Source organism: Chiloscyllium punctatum, chromosome 40, assembly GCF_047496795.1.
Source record: "Chiloscyllium punctatum isolate Juve2018m chromosome 40, sChiPun1.3, whole genome shotgun sequence".
Lineage (NCBI taxonomy): Eukaryota > Metazoa > Chordata > Chondrichthyes > Orectolobiformes > Hemiscylliidae > Chiloscyllium > Chiloscyllium punctatum.
The window spans coordinates 53,534,378-53,557,424 of NC_092778.1; the positions used below are offsets into that span (position 1 = coordinate 53,534,378).

The 23,047-nt window shown below is 37.6% G+C and overlaps 1 protein-coding gene across 3 annotated transcripts in view; it reads left to right on the forward strand.

Annotated features, from left to right (window-relative positions):
- LOC140464616 (poly(A)-specific ribonuclease PARN-like) overlaps positions 1-23,047 on the forward strand; it is a 173,298-nt gene that overhangs the window by 39,525 nt on the left and 110,726 nt on the right. For all 3 annotated transcript variants that reach the window (XR_011954947.1, XM_072559918.1, XM_072559917.1), the window contains exons 12-18: positions 4,784-4,840; positions 6,975-7,052; positions 8,182-8,225; positions 8,413-8,455; positions 10,073-10,148; positions 11,856-11,966; positions 13,218-13,287. Coding sequence is in view for 2 of the 3 variants with exons in the window: in XM_072559918.1 (XP_072416019.1) it covers positions 4,784-4,840; positions 6,975-7,052; positions 8,182-8,225; positions 8,413-8,455; positions 10,073-10,148; positions 11,856-11,966; positions 13,218-13,287 (479 nt within the window). In the remaining variant the exon portion in view is untranslated. The remainder of the gene's footprint in view (positions 1-4,783; positions 4,841-6,974; positions 7,053-8,181; positions 8,226-8,412; positions 8,456-10,072; positions 10,149-11,855; positions 11,967-13,217; positions 13,288-23,047) is intronic.

The following is a 23,047-nucleotide window of genomic DNA, read 5'->3' on the forward strand; positions in this document are numbered from 1 at the left end:
GCATTAACTAACTGTATCTAATTTGAAGCTACGTTCTATCCATTTTGCATAATATTTTGGCTACAAAACTGACCTACTTTGTGGTTTAAAAACAAGTGAGTTGAAATTATGATTTTATATTAACAGGCCCTCTTCAGAAACTTGACAGCTGTTTTCACATAACTTTTAGTAACAGAGCAAGAAGTCATTCCAAAGTTATAGTCAAATATCAGATAAACCTATAGTTTTATTCCAGTGAAATGAGTTGCAAAATTAGATTAGTCTTGATTTAAGATGCCTGACATCTATACTCACTCAATTTTGCTTTAAGTTTGTTTTGTCCTGTGGGAAAGTGTTCTGTTAGTTACAGAAATGGTAGTCAGGTTTTAGCATAGTGTTCTTTATTTATATTTGAAAAGAAATTGTCTTGGCAACAGGAAAGATAGATTTATGGCACACAAGGAATTAATTTGATAGTTTACTTTCTGCTAAAAGGGATCAGAATGTTATTTAATTGGAGTATAGGACTTAGGAGAGGAATTAGACTATTCAGCTTTTCAGCCATTTGAATTGTAAAGCAGACTTGATCTGGACTGCCCCAACCCAACCCTCCAGTCTCTTTGTCAAAAATGAACACAATTCTGAACTGGAAACATTGTGTCCAATACCTATTGTTGTCTTGGGAAGAGAATTCCACAGATCAATGATCTTTAGGAAAAAATTCTGCTCATCTGTTTCCAAAGAGAGACCTCTAATTCTTGAACTCTGTGTCCTAGTTCTAGCCACCCCAGAAGAGGAAATAACCTCCTTGTATCCACCTTAACTAGTTCCATCTTGTGGGATCCTTTCTTACGATCTTGTGTTTCAATAATAAGAATTCATTTGCCAATCAATCAGCACACCCTTGTCATGCACTTTGTAATTTGTTGTTCTTTCTGAAATTTGGAATTGCCATTCTGCCCCAATGAGTGCAAGATGAAAAGCTTTGACAATTTGTCTCTCCCCTTTCAGCAACACTCCAGTCTTGTATTATCAGGTATGTCCTGTTTCCAAAAAGTGACATAAATCCAACCTGACTAATTAATTTACTTTCTATTTTATCATTCTTGGTCAGTGGTGGTGGAAGGTCTAATTAAGAGATTTGGCACCTGTTCAACAATAACCTGCTCACTGCCCAGTTTGGGTCCTCAGGGCCGCTCAGCTCCTGGTCTCATTACAGTCTCTGTGCAAACTTGCACAAAATAGCTGAATTCAAAAGGTGAAGCAATAATGACTCCCTTTGACAAAGTTGCATTTGACAGGGTATGGCATCGAGAAGCCCTTGTAAAACTGGTGCCAGTTGGAACTGGAGGAAAAGCTCTTCACTGGTTGGAGTTGGACCTGGCACATAGGAACATGGTTGTTGGAAGTAGGTTATCTCTGCTCCAGGACTTCTCTGCAGGAGTTCTTCAAGGTAGTGTTCTAAATGCAACTGCCTGCAGCTGTTTAATCGATGACCCTCTCTCCATCATATGGTGGAGATGTGCAGATCATCAGTGAATAATGTTCAACACCATTCACAATTCTTCAGATTTGGAAGCGGTCATTTCCAAATGTAGACATTATCCAGGCTTCAGCTGAGAAGTGGCAAGTAATATTTGTGCCATACAATTGCCGTGCAATGACCGTCTCCAACAAGCGACAATCTAACCATTGCCTCTTCACATTCAATGGCTTTTCCGTCACTGAGTTCGCCCAATATCAACATTCTGGAGGTTGCCATTGATCAGAAACTCCACTGAACTAATGATTAAAAACACAGTTAACTCCTGACTTACTCAAGCCTGTCCATCTGCAAGGCACAAGTAAGGAGTGTGATGGAATACTCTCCACTTGTTGCATGAGTGCCTGTGCACTCTAGTAATGCTCAAGTGTGACACTATCCAGGTCAAAACAGTCCTTTTGATTGGACCACATCCACAATGATCCATTCTCTCTACCACCAACATTCTATGGCAGCATTGTACTACATTCAAGATGCACAGCAAAAATTTATAAAAGATCCCCGCCAAACCACTCACTTTCCTGAATTGGAAATATATTGCCCTCCCTTCAGTGTCACTAGGTCAAAATACTGGAATTCCCTCTGTAATGGCATTGTGGGTCTACCTACAACACATGTAGCAGTTGAAGAAGACAGCTCACCACCACCTTCTCAAAGGAACTATGGACAGGCATTAGATGCTGACTCAGCCTGTGGTGCCAACATCCTAAGAGTGAATTTGAAAATCAGGCAACTATATGAAACGTTGAGCTGTCAGGCAACTTTTGTCGAAAGAAGAGGCAGTCATGATTTACTTGATGACAGATCCTGAATCTGAAACCATAACTATTTCTATCATCATAGATACCACCTTACCTCATCAGCTGAGTTCCTTTGGAGCTGTGCAGCAACACAGCAAACCAAAAGTTTGTGTAAATTGTTCTCTTCTAAGTTACCATATGCATAGCTTGGGAGAAAAATTTAAAGGTGTCATACATTTCGACAAATATCTGTGTACTCCCAAAAAAAAGACGGTTTAGAGTGTCTGTTGGTGCTGAGTATTTTTGATATTTTCTATTATATTTGAACTGTCTAATTTTATATTGACCAGCTTAAATTCCCAGTATTTCTTAATTGGTGGTAAACTTCAAACTTTTAATGCCATTTCTCCCAGGAAAAGAAGTCAAGGTAATTGGTTTTGGCTGATGTTCCAATCAGTTTTTTTAAGATCGCTGGCTTATTTGGGCCACTTTATTTGCTTGAACAATTATATAAAACGATAAAGTTCCACGAACAATGGTTTTAATATTGAGTATTGTTGAAACCAGAAGCTAGTCATAGAATCATACAGCATGGAAACAGATACTTCGGTCCAACCAGTCCATGCTGAACATAATCTCAAACCAAACTAGTCCCACCTGCCTGCTCCTGGCCCATATTCCTCCCAACCTCCTATTTATGTATTTATCCAAATGTCTTTTCAATGTTGCATTGTATCCGCATCCATCACTTTCTCTGGAAGTTTGTTCCATATGCGAACTACCCTCTGTAGAAAATAAAATTTGTCTCTTTTTTTTTAAATCTCTCCCTCCTTTCACTTTAAAAATGTGTCCCCTAGTTTTGATGCCCATCCCCCGCCCCAACCATTCCAGGGAAAAGACAATTACCATTAACTCTATCTATGCCTCCTTATTTTATAAACTTTTAACAGGTTGTCCTTCAATCTCCCATGCTCCAATTTTTTAAAAAAAGTCTCAGCCTATCCAGCCTTTCTTTCTAACTCCGAACTTCCATACCTGGCAACATCCTGGTAAATCTCTTCTGAACCCACTATTGGATATTTTTTGTAAAGCTGAATTCTTCTGAATATTTCTTCATTAATTTATTTTTCTTAGTGTGATTCCAACGATTGACTATCAATGAAACTTCCTCTGAGTTTCAAAGTTTCCATTTCCATTTGTTGAGAAGTACACAGTGTGAAAGCACTCCGAATGTAACAGTTTAAGTGGGTTGCTACTAAGAAAGTTGGCTAAATTGAAGCTTGTCCTTCAGTGTCTTGTCTTTGGGGGTCGGGGGAGGGGTGCAGTGGGATTCTCAGTGTTTGTTTGGCACAATAAACAGTTGATGAATGTAGGGAAAATCCTTTTTTCAAAATATGGATTGGGTGGCTAAAATATGATCAGATCAAGAGGCAGGTGAGGAGATTTTGTTTTTCATGAAATGGCTAGTGGAAATCTGAAATTCCTGAAAAGGCTTGCTTGCTCGCTCAGTTGAAATCTTTAAACTTCTTCGATTTTAGTCTTTTGTTATTTGTGGATATCAAGAAACTGGAGCAAAAAGAGGGAAAATTTAAGCTGGAGGTACAGATTAGCAACTATAAATAAACTGGCTGAGGGGGTTGAATGGCCTATTACTGTACTGTTCCTGTCAGGCCATAGCCGTTCTCTCTGCATGTGAGTGCATCAGGGTCACTTGCATTTTTTTTTCCCAGTGTTCTTCACTGGTCTATACTGAGTTAGCAAATTACCACTTTGACCAAATGGATTCTGCAATTGGTATCTGACATGCTAGATTAGTGGGAGAAAAATGGCCGCAATTTTGTCATCCTGATTGCCAGTACCCAACTTTCGATATTTCCTAATCAACCTATTCAGATGTGTTATTTCACATCTCTTAAAGCAGATGGACTTCTTGAACCTAAGCCTTCTGGCTCAAAGGTGGGGGCATTACCAAGCACCTACAAGAACACTAGTTGCCAACTTTGATTGAATTGCATGAAATTGTACTTGGCTAGAATGACTCCCCAAGTCGCCTTCCGTAACTCGCTGTTTTAAACTTGGGGAATTAATGAGTGCTTAGTGGTATTGTGCTCCAAGCACACACTGTATTTGAGCCACTCCTAACCTGGAATTAAAGCATGGAAAAACAGAAAATCAGCATCTAATTTTATTGCATATGATTCTGTTCATATACTATCCATTAATCCGGATTATTAATGAAGTACTCAGTGTGCATTAAATTTTGAAGGAGGTAACTGATTTGAGTCTAAGATCTTTGTCTCTTGTTATTTCAGTTATTCTTGGTCTAATTTGCTGTCTGATTTGCAGTCTCTTGTTTTAAAAACAAAAAGCTCAATAGAACCTCACTTAACTGGGAGAGAGAAATTCACAAGTTTCAACCTTAAATTATTGTTAATTGTTCTATGTAGATACCCATATTGTAATGATGTGGACATTTTTAAAGCAAGACCTCTGCTTTACTATTAAACTGTTTTATTTGCAGGAAGAAATGAATGATGCTGTGGGGTTTTCCAAAGTAATATATGCCATTTCAAAATCGGTGAGTCCTCCTTTCCGAATACGAATTAAAGTTAACTTCCAGGATATTTTCACAATCCCATTTGAAACCTTAACCAGGTACAGTTCATTTTTTAAAAAAAAAGTTAATACCATGCAAACTTTTTTGACTTTCTGCATTTTTCATTGTTTATTGTCCTGTGATCAAGTGTCCCTGTAGCCATTGTCTTTCCTCCACTAAAGATGACAAATTTGACCTTCAAGTCCAGTATAAGTGTCCGGTGAGCAGTACCTGAGTATTTTTTTTTCCATAGAAAGCCTTGGTTTTTCATTCTGGTGCACTATAGAAATATCTTTCAGTTTTGCGAAAAATCAATAAAGAAAGGTCTGCTATGTACACATTCAAATAAACTGAGCTATCTGGGTATTCATAAAGTTGGTAGCGATAAAGCACGTGGAAAATATTGTAGATTTGTTGGCATTTGAAAGTTTATTTAAAGTGTATATGCATTGCAGCATTTCCCACCAAGTTGGAAGCATAGTTTAATTGTGGACTTTTATGCAAATAAATGAATGATAAAGCAGCACTCTTGTTTTAAATACAAAGCTCTCTGGAAGAAATGCATGCAAATTCATGTTTTTTTTAGTTGGTGGTATAATAAAAAGGCTAGTTTGAAAATAATGAAGATTTTACCTCCATTACCGAATTGGTAAGGTGGCACATGAACTGTTGAAGCCAAGAGACCGATGAGACTTACAGATTATGTTCAATAAAAGAAACCAAACTTCTGTTAGGCACTACCACAGAGACCATTTTTCTGGTTTAAAGCGCTCGTAGTTCATGCTGTGTCTCTGCAGAGGTTTGGTGGAGGAGGTGGACTGAAATTAGCTGTGTTGCAGAAATGGGCTGAGTTTAGCATCATTGCCTTATCTCAAATCCTGCTCAACTGTTGGCAGTGAGTTCTCCCACAATAGTAGTTGTGTGTGGTTAGGATTTTTAAGCTGTCAGCTGTTGCACAACATAACAACTTCTTCTATCTGTGACTCTGTAATACTCTGTCTATAATTTTTATGTTTTTAGTGCTTCTGTAATATTACTGGGACAGATCCAGTGGTTTGTGCACATATCAATCGGATTCATTAAAAACTGTCAATCTGTTTTCACTTCAGCTGTCACTGTCCTTTCCCACCAACTCCCTTCTGCATCATGATGATTCTTTATCTTATTCACTGTACCTAATTTCTGCTTTTTCCTCTATTTTGAGATGAATTTCCTTTTTAACAGCATTGTGGCTGTCCCTAAACTCCAAGGATTACAACAGGTCAAGAAGACTGCTTGCTATCACCTTCAGGGCATTTTGGCCTAGCCAGTGATAGCTGTGCCTATATTCCCTAATAAACCTCATACAAAGGATAGATGAAGTACCAAATTGTGACCACTGTAGTCCAGCACAGGGCATAATCTCGAACAAGGGTGGAAGAATGTGTTTTTTTTTTGAAAAACTCAGATTTCTGCTTTGAAAAGCTTGACTGCATGTTCAAAAGGTCAATTATTGGGATTTATTTGTGTCAGTGGAAGACTTTGATAACTGTTCATTATTCAACAAATTAGATCTGTTTGAGGACCTTTTTCCCTAACCCAATGAGTTTCATATTCATTCATTCATTTTGGAGTGTGAACACAACACTTAATGTATGAGAAGCTCATCTATTGCAGAACATTGATAAGAATTGTGTTCAGTCTGTTTATACTCTGCATTTGTATTCAAGTTTGAATGGCAAATGCTGAGGCGAGAGGTGTTCAGTGTAAAGAAACTTCTAAGTACATTTGCCCAAGCTGATCTTCTAAACTGCAAGGTAATATTATCTTTAGAAAAGTCAAAATGTAGTTTACTTGACCCGACCCCCCCCCCCGCCACACACACACACACACACACACACACACACACACACACACACACACACACACACACACACACACACACACACACACACACACACACACACACACACACACACACACACACACACACACACACAATAAGTCATGACAATATATGGGGAGTCCTGGAAGAACGGTGACTTGTTGAATGGACTGTTATTGTAGACAATGTAATATGTGTATATTGCAGGTCATAACTTGTCCTTTTCTAAAACGAAGTAATTTTGTTTTCTAGGGTAAACTGGTTGTTGGACATAACATGCTGCTTGATGTCATGCATACAATTCATCAGTTTTTCTGTTCATTACCCAATGCAAGTATTTATCTACTTAAATTGAGCTTGATTTTATTATGGGTTATGCTAGGGCTCAATTATAAGTGTTCACAAACCTTGAATGCTATTTTTGAAGGCTCATTTCTGTAAGAACAGTTCTATTATATGTATTGCTAAGATTATTTTGTGGAAAGATAGTTAAGAGTGCAGAGTAAGAAATAATAAATTCAAGGAGCAAATCGCATGATAATATTTAGTATGTTGGTGTACAAGAGTAATTAAGTCTTGCTACACTTGTATAAAGCCTGGGTGAGACTGCACCTGGATTATTATGTAGTTTCAGCCTCCTTGCCTCCAGAAAGATATGCTTGCCAATGAAGAGTGCAACAAAGGATCACCTAGATTGATCCCTGGCATGGTGGCTACAAGGACAGTTTGAGGCGACTGGGTTTATATTAATTGAAGAGAATGAAAGGTGATATTATTTATAGAATACAAAATTCTTCTGGGCTCAACAGGGCAACTGTAGAATGGATGTTTTCCTTCATCTAAATGGATCTAGAATTACGGTACAGAGCCTCCGAATAAAAGGTGTGCCTTTCTTCATGAGGAATCCTTTCATTCGGAGGATGTGAACCTTTGGAATTCTGAACTCCTGGAGAGCTGTGGTAACTCAGACACAGACACAGTCAATATTCAAGTTGGAAGTCGATAAATTTCGACATAGTAAAGATCAATAATGACCATTTCCTCTTGTCGTAAATCTATTTTCCTTCGTTTGGGAGCAGGCAACTGGTAATTCAGGGGTGATCATTGATGTCCCTTGAGTCTGCTAATGGGATGGGGTGGGGTGGGATGGGATGGGATGGGATGGGATAGGATATGAGTGTTGCCTGAGAGTTTAGTGGTAATGAACTCTTGACCCAATTTCTCAATCCATTAGCTCCACTGCCTTTTGGACTGTAGCAACCACTCATGGCAAAGAGAAAAAGCTTAGCAGTGTGGATGGATTGCCAACAAAACCAGCTTATCTGGTGTGATGACAAAATTTTAAAACTGCTTACTATATTCTGGTAGCCTGTTTGAATAAAACTTTCAGGGACTGGGTGGTATGCATTTTGTTTTCTTCCTTGAATTAAATGTTCAAATATTTATTTTTTCAAAATAGGAGTTGAATGAATTTAAAGAAGTTACAACAAGTGTTTTTACAAGGTAAGTTGAAAGTAGTTGCGTTTCCTCTAAACTTGAATACTGAATGCAAAGGGGAGAGATGGAATGACCAAATTTGGAAAATTAACTTGTAGTTTTGAGAAGAAAATTATCTCAAACTGTATGGAGATTCCTACCTTGATTCCTCACATTCTGATATAATTATATGTCTTTTCTTTTTTGTACAAAGGCTTCTTGATACAAAACTCATGGCAAGCACGCATCCTTTTAAGGTAAACTGGTTGTGTTTTATTGAACATGCTTACCATTCTTTAAACTGTGAAGATACTGTCCTGCTGAGACCATATTTGCTAGCATTAGTCATCCTAGAGCTAATGTAAAGCCACGTGGTTTGTTATTACATTACTCTTGTGTATGTACCAACTTGGAAAATTGCCAGCTCAGACATGCTGTTGGACCACATTTCCAGGATTGTATAAAAGAAAATTAAACAGGAGTGTCAATGCCACAAAACCCGTCGCCACATCTTGTTCCAATTTCTCTAGTTGTGACTGTCAGTAGAGATTCAACAAATTGAGTTGTTCAGAAAATTGTACTTGTTAATAAAATAACAATAAAGACTATAATCAAAGAATAAAAGTAGTTATGTATTGATTAAGGATAAACTTGTTTTGATCTTTTGGAATGAAACTAGTTTGTGAAATCAAATGAAGTTTTATGAATTGTTTCCTTCATTGCCAACAATTTTAGATTTAAAAACACGTTATGTTGAAAGTTGCACAGTTTTACTAAGAATTTATTTCTGAAAGTGATGCTTGATGCTCATGTGATATTCTGAGTACTCACAGTAGGTTTTTTTTACTGGCTGCATGGTTTCTCAGTTTAGTCACTAGATGGAGTGTTGGCATCAGGAAAAATGATTCTTTTTTTATTTCTCATACTCTTGTTGGATGAATAATGAATTAAGCAGTATAACTGTACCATTTGGGGAGGGTCAGTTTAGAATAATAAGAGAATTCATCAGATCTCGTTGAACGTTTGAATGCACTTGTGTAATAACATCACCTGTGCATATGTCATTGATACTAACAGGGCTTTGATATTGTGCATCAGGAGGACAACATAAGTTGAGGTTCTGCACATGTGCAACTATCTTTTAATGACAGCAGGAACGTATGGCATTTTGAATGCAGTTCTGTTGATGCAAATAGAAAGATTTAGAGGTTTCAAAACTGATCCACAGATCAGTCCATTTACCGAATATTGTTTAGAGGATATGCCATTACAAGCTTTCACATTTCTTTTTAAAAAGGTTGCTCTAAACTTAAATAGCAACATTTTGCCTGGAATATTTGTCAAAAACTTTGAAGTCTGGCACCATGTTATTAGACTGCAGTTTCTTTGGAATGCAATTTCCTCAGTTTTAAAGAGGTGGATGTATGTAACAGCCATTTGATGAAGGCGATAAGTCTTTATTCAATTTTGTGATTTTATTCTCCTTCCGAAACTTACCTAGCCCCATTTCAATAAAAGTGGTTCCCTCATTTTTCATTGAAAATTATCTGCACCTCTCATTTTAGAGGTCTCAGCACATTTCCTAATAAGATTGGCGCTGATTATATTGCTGCTTTTCAGTCCGATTATTCTTGATCGAGTTGACCACTAAGTGGTATGCAAACAGTGTGGGCAGATCCAAGTCTTAAAAATACACCATCTTCCCCTTTTTTCTTGTAGGGAATTTGCTTTTGGAGTTTAGGAATTAACTGTTATGCAATCTACAATGCAAGCATTCAGAGGCCTTCATAATACTGAACTACTAGTTATAATCATTTCAGATAAAAATATAAGGTTGTTTCCCTCAGAAATTTGAGATTCCTATTTTCTTATAGGAACTGATAATGAACACACCTCTTGCCGAGCTGGAAAAACGATTAAAAGAGGCACCTTTCAGACCTCCCAAAGTTGGTAAGGGGAACACCTGATGCGTAGTCTTCATAAAGTTGCTTGTTCCTTCATGAACCACCACAAGTGTACTTTTGCACACTGAATTTTAATAGATTGAAATTTGTCTTTTCGTTTTGCTGGAGTGGGAATGGAAGATTATCAACTTGTGCTTGTTTCAATTTAGAGCCCTGGAAAAGGGTCATTGGATCTGAAACGTTAACTCTGATTCCTCTCCACAGATGCTGCTGGACGTGCTGAGCTTTGCCAGCAACTGCTGTTGTTGTTTCAGATTATCAACTTGTCTGTGCATAGTGTCTGGAGAAAAACAATTAATGCTGTCAAATAATATGCTGATTACATCTTGGCAGGGAAGTGAAGCAAGGGCCCTTCCAATATCACTACTTTTTTTCTAAATGGCTGCTTTATATTTCAAGCCACTTATCTTTTTTGTAAATCATATGTAGATGCCTTCATAAAGGAAACTTGTTTTCTGAAATCTGAAACTTCATGAAGAAAAATATTCAGTGCCAATTAGTAGGAAGTGCAAACCTCTGATTTATTTTTTTGTTTAGCAACCTGGTCACATGTTTTCCTGTACTTAAATTTACAGACAAATTTTCAGGTTTGTATTTCTTGTGGAACAATTGGCTAATTTAACATATATGGGGAAGTATTCGTGAAAGAAAAATGTGGTATATCCTTGCTTCAAGTAACTTGGAATAAGTCTGTGCATCAGAAACCTGAGTTGTAAAATATACATGAAATCTTTCAATATTTTGAGTTATTAGCCTGGAAGCCAAAACTTAAACTTATAATACAAGAAATTGCAAATTCCTCCATCAAATAGCAATTGAAACGAAGTAGCCTTATATGTCTAACTTCAATCCCAGGTACAAGGCAAGACCATAGGCACAGTTTTTGAAGACATTTGAAAGCAACTCCCTATAAATTTGAATAACTGACATGGGGGTATATTCCATGGACCAAAGTAAAATAGATATTTGCATTTTATTTTGGACTAGAAGGTTTGTGAATCAAGTAATGAGGATGAACTGAATGCAGGATCATGTAATAAATGGATTATAATGATTCATGACATGTTGACTTATTATTTAGCGTTGCCTTGCTCCCTTTTCTTGGGTAAACATTCCACCATCATTGGTTTGCATTGCTGTGCAGATATCAACTGAACAGTTATGTTGACCATGTATGACCGAGTTCAAATCTTTTACAGTATACCAGGTGAATGAGGTCTCTTTTTGGCTATGTTGTAGGTTGTCTTTCTGTTGTCATTGTTAATGTTGACATTCTCAATTTCCACATCCCAACCTATATTAACTGCAATGTGGTCATAATCTATTATAAACCTTTATCTTCAGTGTTCAAACTTTGGCTTGTCCAAGCTGTTAATGTTTAACATCAAAACAGAATATATCAGGTTTATCAACTCTCAATATCATAATACGAAGTGCAGTTTCAAAACATGGAACAGATGTTTTTGATTTTCTTTAAATTTGGTTACAAAACTGCCCATTTCCAGTTTAGATAATTTGTCAGTGCATAATTTAGGAAACGGCGAGAAATGAATATTCGTCACTCTCCACGTAAGATGAGAAATGTTAACATTTCATTTACAGAATTTTTTTTAGAATGGGTTTTGCTTCATAACTGTTTAAAACAACAAAAAAAGTCGTCATAGGGATCTGAACTTTTACTTGTCTTTTGCAGAAAGTCCGGAGGGTTTTCCAAGCTATAATACTGCCTCGGAACAATTGCATGAAGCTGGTTACGATGCATATATAACTGGCTTGTGTTTCATCTCAATGGCAAATCATCTAGGTATGGATTTTGGAAGAGGTTGTCTTTAAAGCTGGTTTTTGAACACCAGTATGATTGTAGGTTTGAGATCCAAAATTGCTGAAATTTGGATCTCAGAATTTGTCTCCTGCTGCCTATTTGGCTAGAAATTTTAATATTGCTCCTACAGTTCAAGGGGAAGGGAAAGAACAGAGAGAAGTTGCACTTTTAATTATGTAAGTATAGACTATGTGGCAGATAGTTTCCTAAGTTTTTTTTTGTAAATGTGTTCATCCTGTGACTTGCTAATGTTTGTAAGAAATAGCTGATTTGCAATTCAATCAAGGAGGTTGTCTACCTACGGTATATGATGATAAGTAATTATGTTTAAGGTGTAGGTTTGCTCGCTGAGCTGTAGGTTTGATTTCCAGACATTTCATTATCTGGCTAGGTAACATCATCAGTGGCGACCTCCAAGTGAAGCGAAGCTGTTGTCTCCTGCTTTCTATTTATAATGTAATTATGTGTATGCACACAGTTTTATGTTTTGAACTGTGGTGTGAAATATTTAATTGAAATGTCTCACATTGATTAGATGTAGAAAGTTCTCAATTTACAGATCATGGTGTGAAGTCTCCTTATTTTAAGTGTTAAAAGGTATATGATTCCTTTTGCTTGCAATCTAGATTATCTAGCTAGCTGACCAATTTGAATAATCTAGAATAGTTTTACATGGTACAGTAATAAATCTGTTTGACTAATTATTATAATACATTTAAATTCCCTTTTGTAATACTAATGTGTGATTTAGTTTTATCCAAAGTACATTTATATTTGTGATCTTTTTTTAATTCTGAAGTGACGCAAAGCTTTGATATGACACACTTAGTGTTGTGTAAAAGAGATGTTGTGGGGAGAGACGGGCGACATATCCTAAACCTAGGCCCAAGGATTTAAATACAGGAGAGTATTAGAAGACTTGATAATTGCTGACTTTCTACCTCAGCAAACTTAGGGAAGAGATGTTTCATGTTATAAGTCTTGAGTCATTACAGGGATTTGTTATTGTCAGTTTTTATTTTGAATGCTTTCATTGGAGCAGTTGCTACATGGAGGAAATGAATGTTTATTAGTCATGAAAACTACCTCTGAGTCAGTGTAGCCCATTTATTTTCTTTGGCAGTTCTGCTCTTGCTAACTACTCTTAAGAAGTTTTAAAGTGGAATAAATATATTACAATTTTAGTGGTTGTATTTTAAAGCAGCTTTTCTTTTCCTTTTTTTAAAAAATTAGGTTCATTCCTTAGTCCTCCAAAAGTTTTTGTTCCTGCCAAATCTAAACTGGTTGAACCTTTTATTAACAAGTAAGTCTTCTTATTATAACTTTGCTTATTTCAACATTTTGTGTTGTATTAATGGCAGATGTGGCCAAAACAGCAATTTCTTTGGGATATTAATGCAACATAATTGCTATTTTCTTTCAGGCTACTTATTGTGTGGTTCTTGCAGGTTTGGAACAATGGTGGGAACAGGTGTGTAAGTACTCAGTGCTGCTGTGGAATAGCAAGGAGCCTTAGTTTGGAGACGCATGAAGTGAAACTACTAATGCATTGTTGAGGCATGTGGAATCTGATTGTTTGTTTTAAGGAGCAGGTGTGTAAAATGACGATACTGCAGTTTTGTTTTTTTTCTACTTGGGTGTTAATGGTCTATGTTAGTTGAGGAAAACAGCGCAGGTCAATTTTTCTGTTTTGTAGCCAAGTACAGGCTTTCCAGATTTAACCCTTGTGGATAATGGCAGTGTACGCGGGCAATGTACAACTTTTTAGCCTTGGAATCAGAAGGTCATGTGTGGAAGTCTCAATCTAGGACTTGATCGCAAAAATTGTGGCTGACTCTCCAGTGTACGCAAAGAACATGTTGCACTTCCTGGTGCCTTTTTTTTTTTTTGAAGCCACAGAAAAGTTTGGATCTCATTTTCCATCCCGGATGGATGTAAGAGATAGAACAAATGTACTTTGGAGAAGACCAGGATTATTCTCAGTAGCTGGCCAATATTTGTCCCTCAATTGTGAAGAAACAATTCTAAGCTTTTAATTTTATATTTGGTATTTGTGTACCAAGCAAAGAGACCAGGTTCTAGTTTCATTTTGAAGATAACTTGAGAGCTTGGGCTGAGGGGTCTGGAAGCTTGTTAAGTTTTTCCAAGGTTGTTTATTCCATGAAGTGAAGAGATGAGGGTTAGTTGGTTTGTGGAAGAAAGAAGGAAAAAAACTGCAGGAACCCACTGAGCCAAAGAAATCTGGAAGAGAATCAGTCACTCACTGAACGTCTTTGTCAGGGTGGATGCAGAAATGCTAAATTCTCTACTAAGAATCTTAAAAGGCTGCTAGAAACTGAGCTCACAGGACTGCACTTCTGATGAAATGTCATTGGACTCGAAGTAATAACTCTGCTTTCTCCCCAAATGTGCTGTTAGACCTACGGAGTTTTGCCAGCAATTTCTGTTTTTGTTTCAGATCTCCAGCATCTGCTGTTCTTTGTTTAATTTCATGCATTTGTTCTGAAGTTGGGTTTTAATTGACATATTATATGAAATATCTCAGTAAGAGTATCAGCTGAAGACAAAGCATCCAGGGAATGTGCAAGAATGCCCTGAAGGAAGCCAGTTGCATTTGTGTCAGACTGAGAAGCTTTGGTGTGGAGATGGTGGTCTTTGCTTGTGTTTGGTGGTTTGTAAGGGTATTGCTAGGGTAAAAGAAATAGTTAAATTCTATTGTGATTATATGTAATGAAAACTTCCAACTTTTTTGTCTTGTTTAATAAGGCTCATTTTTCTTGTTTAAGCATTATTTCTTTTGCATTAAATGAGAGTACATTAGCACGTACGTAATGTGTTTTGATGTTCATAGCTTGAAAAGAAATGAAGTTGCATTGTAACAATCACTTTCACTCTTGGATCTGACTTGGCAAGTATTAACGCCAACTAGTATTACTGTAAAAGATTACTTGGTCATTTATCACATTTGTGGAAATTTGTCTTCAAGTTGACTGCCTACATCTTTGCTCATTTAGTATTGTAATGTATAGTGCTTTGAACTCTTTGGTCATGTAATGCACTACATAAATGCAACTCTTCTATTTTTAAGTTTGCAGCACAAATTATTGTAAACGATGTCTGGATCTATTCCATTCTATTGTCCATTTAATATTCAGTGGGGATAATGGTTTAGTGGCATTATTGCTGGACTATTAATCCAGGTTAAGTCCTGGGACCCAGGTTTGAATCCCTTCATCGCAGATGCTTGAATTTGAATTCAGTAAAAATCTGATGACCTTTGCCAGTTTGTTGGAATAATCCATCAGGTTCACTAATGTCCTTTTTTGAGGGAAGGAAACTGCTATCCTTAAGTGGTATAGTCTACATGTGACATTGGACCCACCACAATGTGGTTGACTCTTAGCTGCTATCAGGGGCAATTTGTGATTGGCATTTGTTCTTGAATGGTGACTTCATAATTACTAGTCCAAATTGTACATCTATGAAAACTGACCAAGCTGTTATATTCTTTTTATCTATTAAAATCAATCCAAAAATCATTTGAAATGTCAATTGCAATACAATAGTTTATCATCTGACCTCCATTGAATTGTATCCCTTGAAAATTGCTTTAAATGTTCTGTTTAATTGCATACAGAAGAAATTATTATAGCTCAACCAGATGGCCTGGAGGAGGGCAGAGTGGTCTGAAGCTGTCGTTTAATGTGTATGATCTGTTACCCAGTAATTTTTTAAATATCTTTTTTGTGCTTTTCGCCATCTTTTTTCTCTTCCCTTCATTTCATGATTATATGATCATTTTAATGCTCCCGTACAAGCATTGAACAAGACAGTAGTAATTTCTGATTTGTGTTCCATACCCAGATACTATTGGATGATGTGAATTTGTGTGGCCTAAAGTGAATTTTCCGGTTCATGATTTCTACTACTAAGTTATGTATGCCCGTTGCTGAATGTAGGCTTTTATTCAGTCAGCATTCAAACTTGTCCTACTTGAATTATCATTGAAGTGTAAATTTAAGTTGAGTACATGACAAAAATCTTTAATAATGGGTTGACAGTAAGTTGTCAACAAGAGCAAGAGGAATTTTGTTGGATTAAACCATAGCTTTCTATTCTGTGAAAATCGCACAGTAGTACACCTTCTGTTAAAGGAATGTTGTGTTGGAAAAATTTATTTCTGTGGAATTCGTAGTTGGCCTTACATGCACTAAAGGAAATAAAGGATGGTGGTGGGTGGCTGTGGGTTATAGTTGACCAAGTAAAATGAAAATTCCAAAAAAAATGCAAAAATAATCACTCAAATGCCTATGAGTGCTGACTAGTATGATAGGGTGGTTCTTAAAATTCTCTACCGATTTAAGGTAAGGTTGCCTATCTCTTGATTTTAATGGCTCCCTTGGAGTTGGCTGTCCTATGGTAGCATTGTGTGCCACAGCAAGAATGGGGTGGTGATGGTCATCTGCTGTCCAGTGAATTTTGATTCTGGGTGGTGTGCATACTGAGTCTGGAATGAATGCTAGATTCCTTTTGCTGATTCGCAATGCGTTACTCTTTGTTGTGTTTGAGCCCCTCCTCAAGATTTGTCAGCTGTGGTTAAGTTGGTTTAAGTGTTTTGTCAGGAGTTTGTTGGCTCTCCAGAACATGTTGTGTGTTTTTGAAGGTGCCACCTTTTAGATGTTACTAAACCAAGGCCTTGCCTGAATGGAAAGGTCCCATTGCATAATTTCAAAGGCAGGGGATTTATTCCTGGTGTCCTAACCAATATTTGTCACAAAAGCGAATTATCAAGACATTATCCCATTGCTGTTTCTAGGAATATGCTATGCACAAATTGGCTGCTGCATGTCTTGGCATGCTGACCATGACTATACTTGGAAAGTACAAAATCCTGTTTGGAAACAGACTCCAGACTATAGTACAGAACCAAGACAATGAGTTCTCCAACCACTTGCTGAGCTCTTTGAAGTGATTCTGCAGAGAAATGCAGCATCAACAAATGTATCAAAATACAAATGTGTATAGTGGATGAGAGTAACTTTTTAAAGATTGCCAGTAAGACTGTATACATAATCATGGGTGACGAGCAATGATGTAATGAAGGACTGGCCACAGAAGGGCAGGCAGCTTTTTTAAAGCAGGCAAGTTTTTCTTTTTTATGCGTAAGTCTTATCAAGTATGTTATGAGTGAGACATATGTCACTTAGACCGCTTATGTCAGACTTTTATGCATGCAAGTAATGTTTTCCTCACCCACATTCACACACTACTCGGAAACCCAAGTTGATTATTAACGGTATTTGAACAAATTATTTCGGCAGTAATTCATGACATGCATATAGTGTATCATACACCATATGAATATCTTGTTTTTAAACTGCTTAAGGTAGTCGAAGGAATTTGCCATTTTCAAAGCCAGTGAAGAGATTTGATTTTAGAGATGCAGTTAATGTGGCAGTAAGGTATAGTTCACTGGACCACACCATGTATTCTGATTTAATTGTCAGAGCAAGTGAGTAAGTGTTTTGTTTCCACTGTCATTACCAGATCATTTTAATCTGGTGCAGTGGATTTGTGCAGTTAATGCTTTGCTTTATATTCGGTTGCTTCTGTCTGAGGGGAATGACCATCCTGATTATTGAGCCATATTTGCTTCCTTCAAATTTGTTTTTAAAACTTTTTTCAAATGCTAATTCTGTGTTCATTGCAACCCTTTTTTTTTCCCCTAAGTCTCACCAGGTATGTGATTTGGAGAGGGTGGCTAAGGGTCTTTCACTCTACTAAGTAATCTGTGATCAAATTTGCAGTGATTATCACTGGTTAGAATCTTTTGAATTTGGAAAAACAAATACCTTGCAAATCAATAATAGAGTCATAACAGCTACTGCTGCTGCATTCTTATTCAATTAGTTAATACTGGCATGATATCCAAGATTAAAGTCAGAAGGTGCTAATTATTATGAAAGGAAGATCGTATGATATTTATTCCTACATGTTCTCACATGGATGCCTTGTAACTAGATTAAGTTTCCAGTTATATAATTCCCTTAGTTAATTAATAATTATTAGAAAGATATTTTGCGTCATCCTGCCTGTACGCCTTCAGGTTGTTTGAGATTTTAAAGTTGTATATTTTGGTTTTATCCTGACATTTTATTGCTACTGAAATGGCTGTGGATATTAGTGTGGATGGGAATAAGGGGAACATTTTAGTAAATATCAGTGTGAATTTACAGACCTAGCAATGGTATTCGTGGCTAATGGCGTATGATTGTTTTAATAATTGTCCTCTCATGCAGCTTTCAATCACAAATTGCAGAATGGAAAAAGATGTGGAGTGGAACAATATTTTTATTTTCTTACATCTCTGCCAGTCTTTTTTTAAATTTGTATTTGAAGAGAATATTTTATTCCCACCAGTCATAGTCATAGAGATGTACAACATGGAAACAGACCCTTCGGTCCAACCCGTCCATGCCGACCAGATATCCCAACCCAATCTAGTCCCACCTGCCAGCATCCGGCCCATATCCCTCCAAACCCTTCCTATTCATATACCCATCCAAATGCCTTTTAAATGTTGCAATTGAACCAGCCTCCACCACTTCCTCCAGCAGCTCATTCCATACGCGTAACACCCTCTGCGTGAAAATGTTGCCCCTTCGGTCTCTTTTATATCTTTCCCCTCTCCACCTAAACCTATGCCCTCTAGTTCTGAACTCCCCAACCCCAAAGAAAAGACTTTGTCTATTTACCTTATACATGCCCCTCATAATTTTGTAAACCTCAGTAAGGTCGCCCCACAGCCTCCGACAGTCCGGGGAAAACAGCCCCAGCCTGTTCAGTCTCTCCCTATAGCTCAAATCCTCCAACCCCGGCAACATCCTTGTAAATCTTTTCTGAACCCTTTCAAGTTTCACAACATCCTTCCGACAGGAAGACCAGAATTGCACGTAATTTTCCAAAAGTGGTTTAGCCAGTGTCCTGTACAGCCGCAACATGACCTCCCAACTCCTGTACTCAATGCTCTGATGAATAAAGGAAAGCATACCAAACGCTGCCTTCACTATCCTACCTACCTGCGACTCCCCTTTCAAGAAGCAATGAACCTGCACTCCAAGGTCTCTTTGTTCAGCAACACTCCCTAGGACCTTACCATTAAGTGTATACATCCTGCTAAGGTTTGCTTTCCCAAAATGCAGCAACTCGCATTTATTTGAATTAAACTCCATCTGCCACTTCTCGGTCCATTGGCCCATCTGATCAAGATCCTGGCGTAATCCGAGGTAACCTTCATCACTGTCCACTGCACCTTCAATTTTGGTGTCATCTGCAAACTTACTAACTGTACCTTTTATGCTCGCATCCAAATCATTTATGTAAATGACAAAAAGTAGAGGGCCCAGCACCGATCCTTGTGGCACTCCACTGGTCACAGGCCTCCAGTCTTAAAATCAACCCTCCACCACCACCCTCTGTCTTCTACCTTTTGAGCCAGTTCTGTATCCAAATGGCAAGTTCTCCCTTTTATTCCATGAGCCCTAACCTTGTAAACCAGTCTCCCATGGGGAACCTTGTCAAATGCCTTACTGAAGTCCATATAGATCTCATCTACCACTCTGCCCTCATCAATCCTCTTCGTTACTTCAAAAAACTCAACATTGAAAAGAATAGAGGTTGCTCAAAGTTTGGGAGAAGATTTGTAGCTCAGGTGCTCATTGTTGTGGTTCTGTTCGCCGAGCTGGGAATTTGTCTTGCAAATTTGTCTCTGCCGGAAGCGGCAGAGACAGGCCACTATAAATGCCGGAGGAAACAGCACAGAAGCGCTTCACAGGAGGCTCCCAAGCACTGAGGATGTCACCTAGACAGGGGACGAAACGTTTGCAAGACAAATTCCCAGCTCGGCGAACAGAACCACAACAATAGAGGTTGCTCTCTGTGGTTTTCATCTTCATTGACACAGTGATTAAATTAGCCTGAACATGTAGGCTTCTGATTGAAGATTTTTTTAATCAGGTACACAAAGGTGGTTTTGTTCAACTCTTTTTTTTTTTTTCTCTTCCAGTATAGTCTTTCTCCTTACTTTCACATGCTTTGCTCAAAGCAGTGACGAATTTGAATTGTGTTGTCAATGTTGTTTGATAACTCAACTCAAATGGGTAGTAGCTTGTTCAAACCATTAAATATCGGAGCAGGAGTAGGCCATTCAGCCCCTGAAGCCATTTCCTCCATTCAATGAGATCATGGCTGGTCTGTGGCTTAAATCTACATATTTGCCTTTGGCCCATATCTCTTTAATACCTTTTGCATGACAAAATTTAACTATCTCAGATTTTAAATATAACATGATTCTGCATTCACTGCCATTTGTGGAAAAATGTTCTAAACATCTACCATCCTTTGTGTAGATGTGCTATCTAACATAACTCTTGAACGGTCTGGCCCTAGCTTTCAGTCTATTGCCCTTAATTCTAGAAACCCCAACCAGTGGAAATAATTTATCTTGTCTTTATCTGCACTCTCTTATACTGTTAATACCTTGAAGACTTCAATCAAATCAACCCTTTAACCTTTGTCTGTTCTAGAGAAAATTGATAAGGAATTTTCAGTCAAACACATACTAGGCAGTAGGTGAATTTGTATTTTATTATAACAATCATTTGAATAACTGGTGTGAGCAGGAACTCCAGTTAATGAAGAGATTTTAAGAGTTTGAAACATCTAAAAGCTGCATCACCAAGTCTTAAGCAAGTTACCACTTAGCAGAACAGGGGCATAGGATGGATGGGAACCTTCACACACATTGTCCTGACTTGGAATTATATCACTGTTTCTTCACTGACAATGGGTCAAAATCATGATGTTCTCCTACTAACAGCAATTTGAGTGTGCCTATGCCACGTGGACTATGATGATTGAAGAAGGCAGCTTACCACCACCTTCCCAAGGTAACTGGAGATGAACAGTAAATGCTGATCTTGCCAGTGATGCTCATCCTATGAAAAATTTTTAAATCTTTCTATTTTCCAGCATGCCTTCCAGTCATCAAAGACCACTCTCGCCCCATTAATGCTCTCTTCCATCTCTTCCATCAGACAGAAGATACATAAGCATGAGCACATACACCAACAGATTCAAGAACAACTTCTTCCCTGATATTATTAGACTGCTGAATGGACCTGTCTAATTTCAAATCATCTTATTTCACTTTCAAGTTCTCACTCTGGCATGTTGAGACAATTTTGTTTTTTTGATACTTTTCAGTTTTATTTGCCTGAACCTGCATTCTCTGTTCTGGGAACTTGAAAATTTCTAAGCAAACTCTTTCAACCAGAAGACTTCACAAACTGAAACCTATTTGCTACGATGGATCTTCTCCCAAACTGAAATGAACACTAAATTGGTGGCCCTGGTCTGGTCCAGTCTGTTGTAAATTCAACAGTGTAAATAAATCAAAAAGTTAATTTCACAGTTATCCTGTGCAGTACGTGATTTGAAATGTAATGCTTTCTTGAAACTGATCTATTTAGGTCACTGTTACAAATATGTTTGACTTTCTTTTTAAAAAATCAGTTTAACATTCACAGAACTATAACCAAAATCATCTGCCTTTGTTTTAAAAGTCTGATTTATAGAATTGAAGCATTTATTTTATACATCTTAATTGCAATATTGATATTCTTAGACCATCTATCATAAGTAGTTGCTGACTAGTTTCTGCAGAAATTGTGACTTTCTTCTTTATCAAAGCAAGTTGTATGATCAGCTTTTCTAACTGGGAACTTGGGGGGGAAAATAATCACTATGGCAATGTATTAATAATTAGTAGAGTATCTTAGAATAAGAAAATGATACGAAGAACTGTGGATACTGGAAATCTGAAACAAAACTTCAAATTGCTGGAGAAGCTCAGCAGATCTGGCATTATCTGCCAAGAGGAAACAGTTAGCATTTTGAATCTAAAACACTGGACTCAGCATTACTTCTGCTTTCTCTCCCAGAGCCACTGAGTTTCTTCACCAATTTCTCATTCCAGTCACAGAATAGTCTCTGCCATGACTGTTTCTTGATTTTCAGTGTGCCACAGTTGTTATTTGGTCATTCAGCACTTAATGAATTACATTGCAACATGGTGGCAATGTTAAATTAAATGCCTCCTGGTGATTGTAAATTAATCCTCCACTTCATAGTATTTTTTCCCTTCTAATGTCTTATCATTTTAAAGAATTGAATAATGCCTGAAAAATGGAAGCACAGTCAATAAATTCTTCCAGCATCTCCAATGAGAAATGTATTTATTCGTAATTCCTGGAATTAAAAAGCCTTAACATTTTAATTACAGTAAAATAGATTAGATTCCCTACAGTATGGAATCAGACCATTTAGCCCTACAAGTCCACACCGACCCTCTGAAGAGTAACCCACCCAGACCCATTGCACTACCGTATATTTACCCCTGACTAATGCACCCTAACACTGGGCGATTTAGCATGGCCAATTCACCTGACCTGTACATCTTTGGATTGTGGAAGGAAACTGGAGGACCCGGAGGGAACCCGCGCAGACTTGGGGAAGAATGTGCAAACTTGACATAGACGGTCACCCGAGGCAGGAATTGAATCTGGGTCCCTGATGCTGAGGCAACAGTGCTTAATCACTGAGCCACCATGCTGCCTTAGGTTACGTTTGTCTGGATATTGTTTTTCTCTTTCCTGTAGCTTCTGCTTCCCCCTGATATCACTGAAAGCAATATGTGCCCAAATGCAGAAAATAGTTCCAGCACACTTGCTTAACGTATTCAGTTGCTATTCGGGATATAGTTTCACTTTTTTTGTTTTGCATTTTAACACCTGCATCATCATAAATAATCAGCTTGTAGTTTGAGCTTCAGGCTGCATGGGTGTTTTAAGAAGAACAATCTAATCAAGTTATATGAAGAAGTACTTGCATATCAATGGAAGTATGGCACTAGTGCCACCATACCTACTATGCATGTTTGAAAGTAGAAAAGAACGCTGTCTATTTGTACAATTCAAGAAAGTCTAATAGGCAAGCTAATTCAC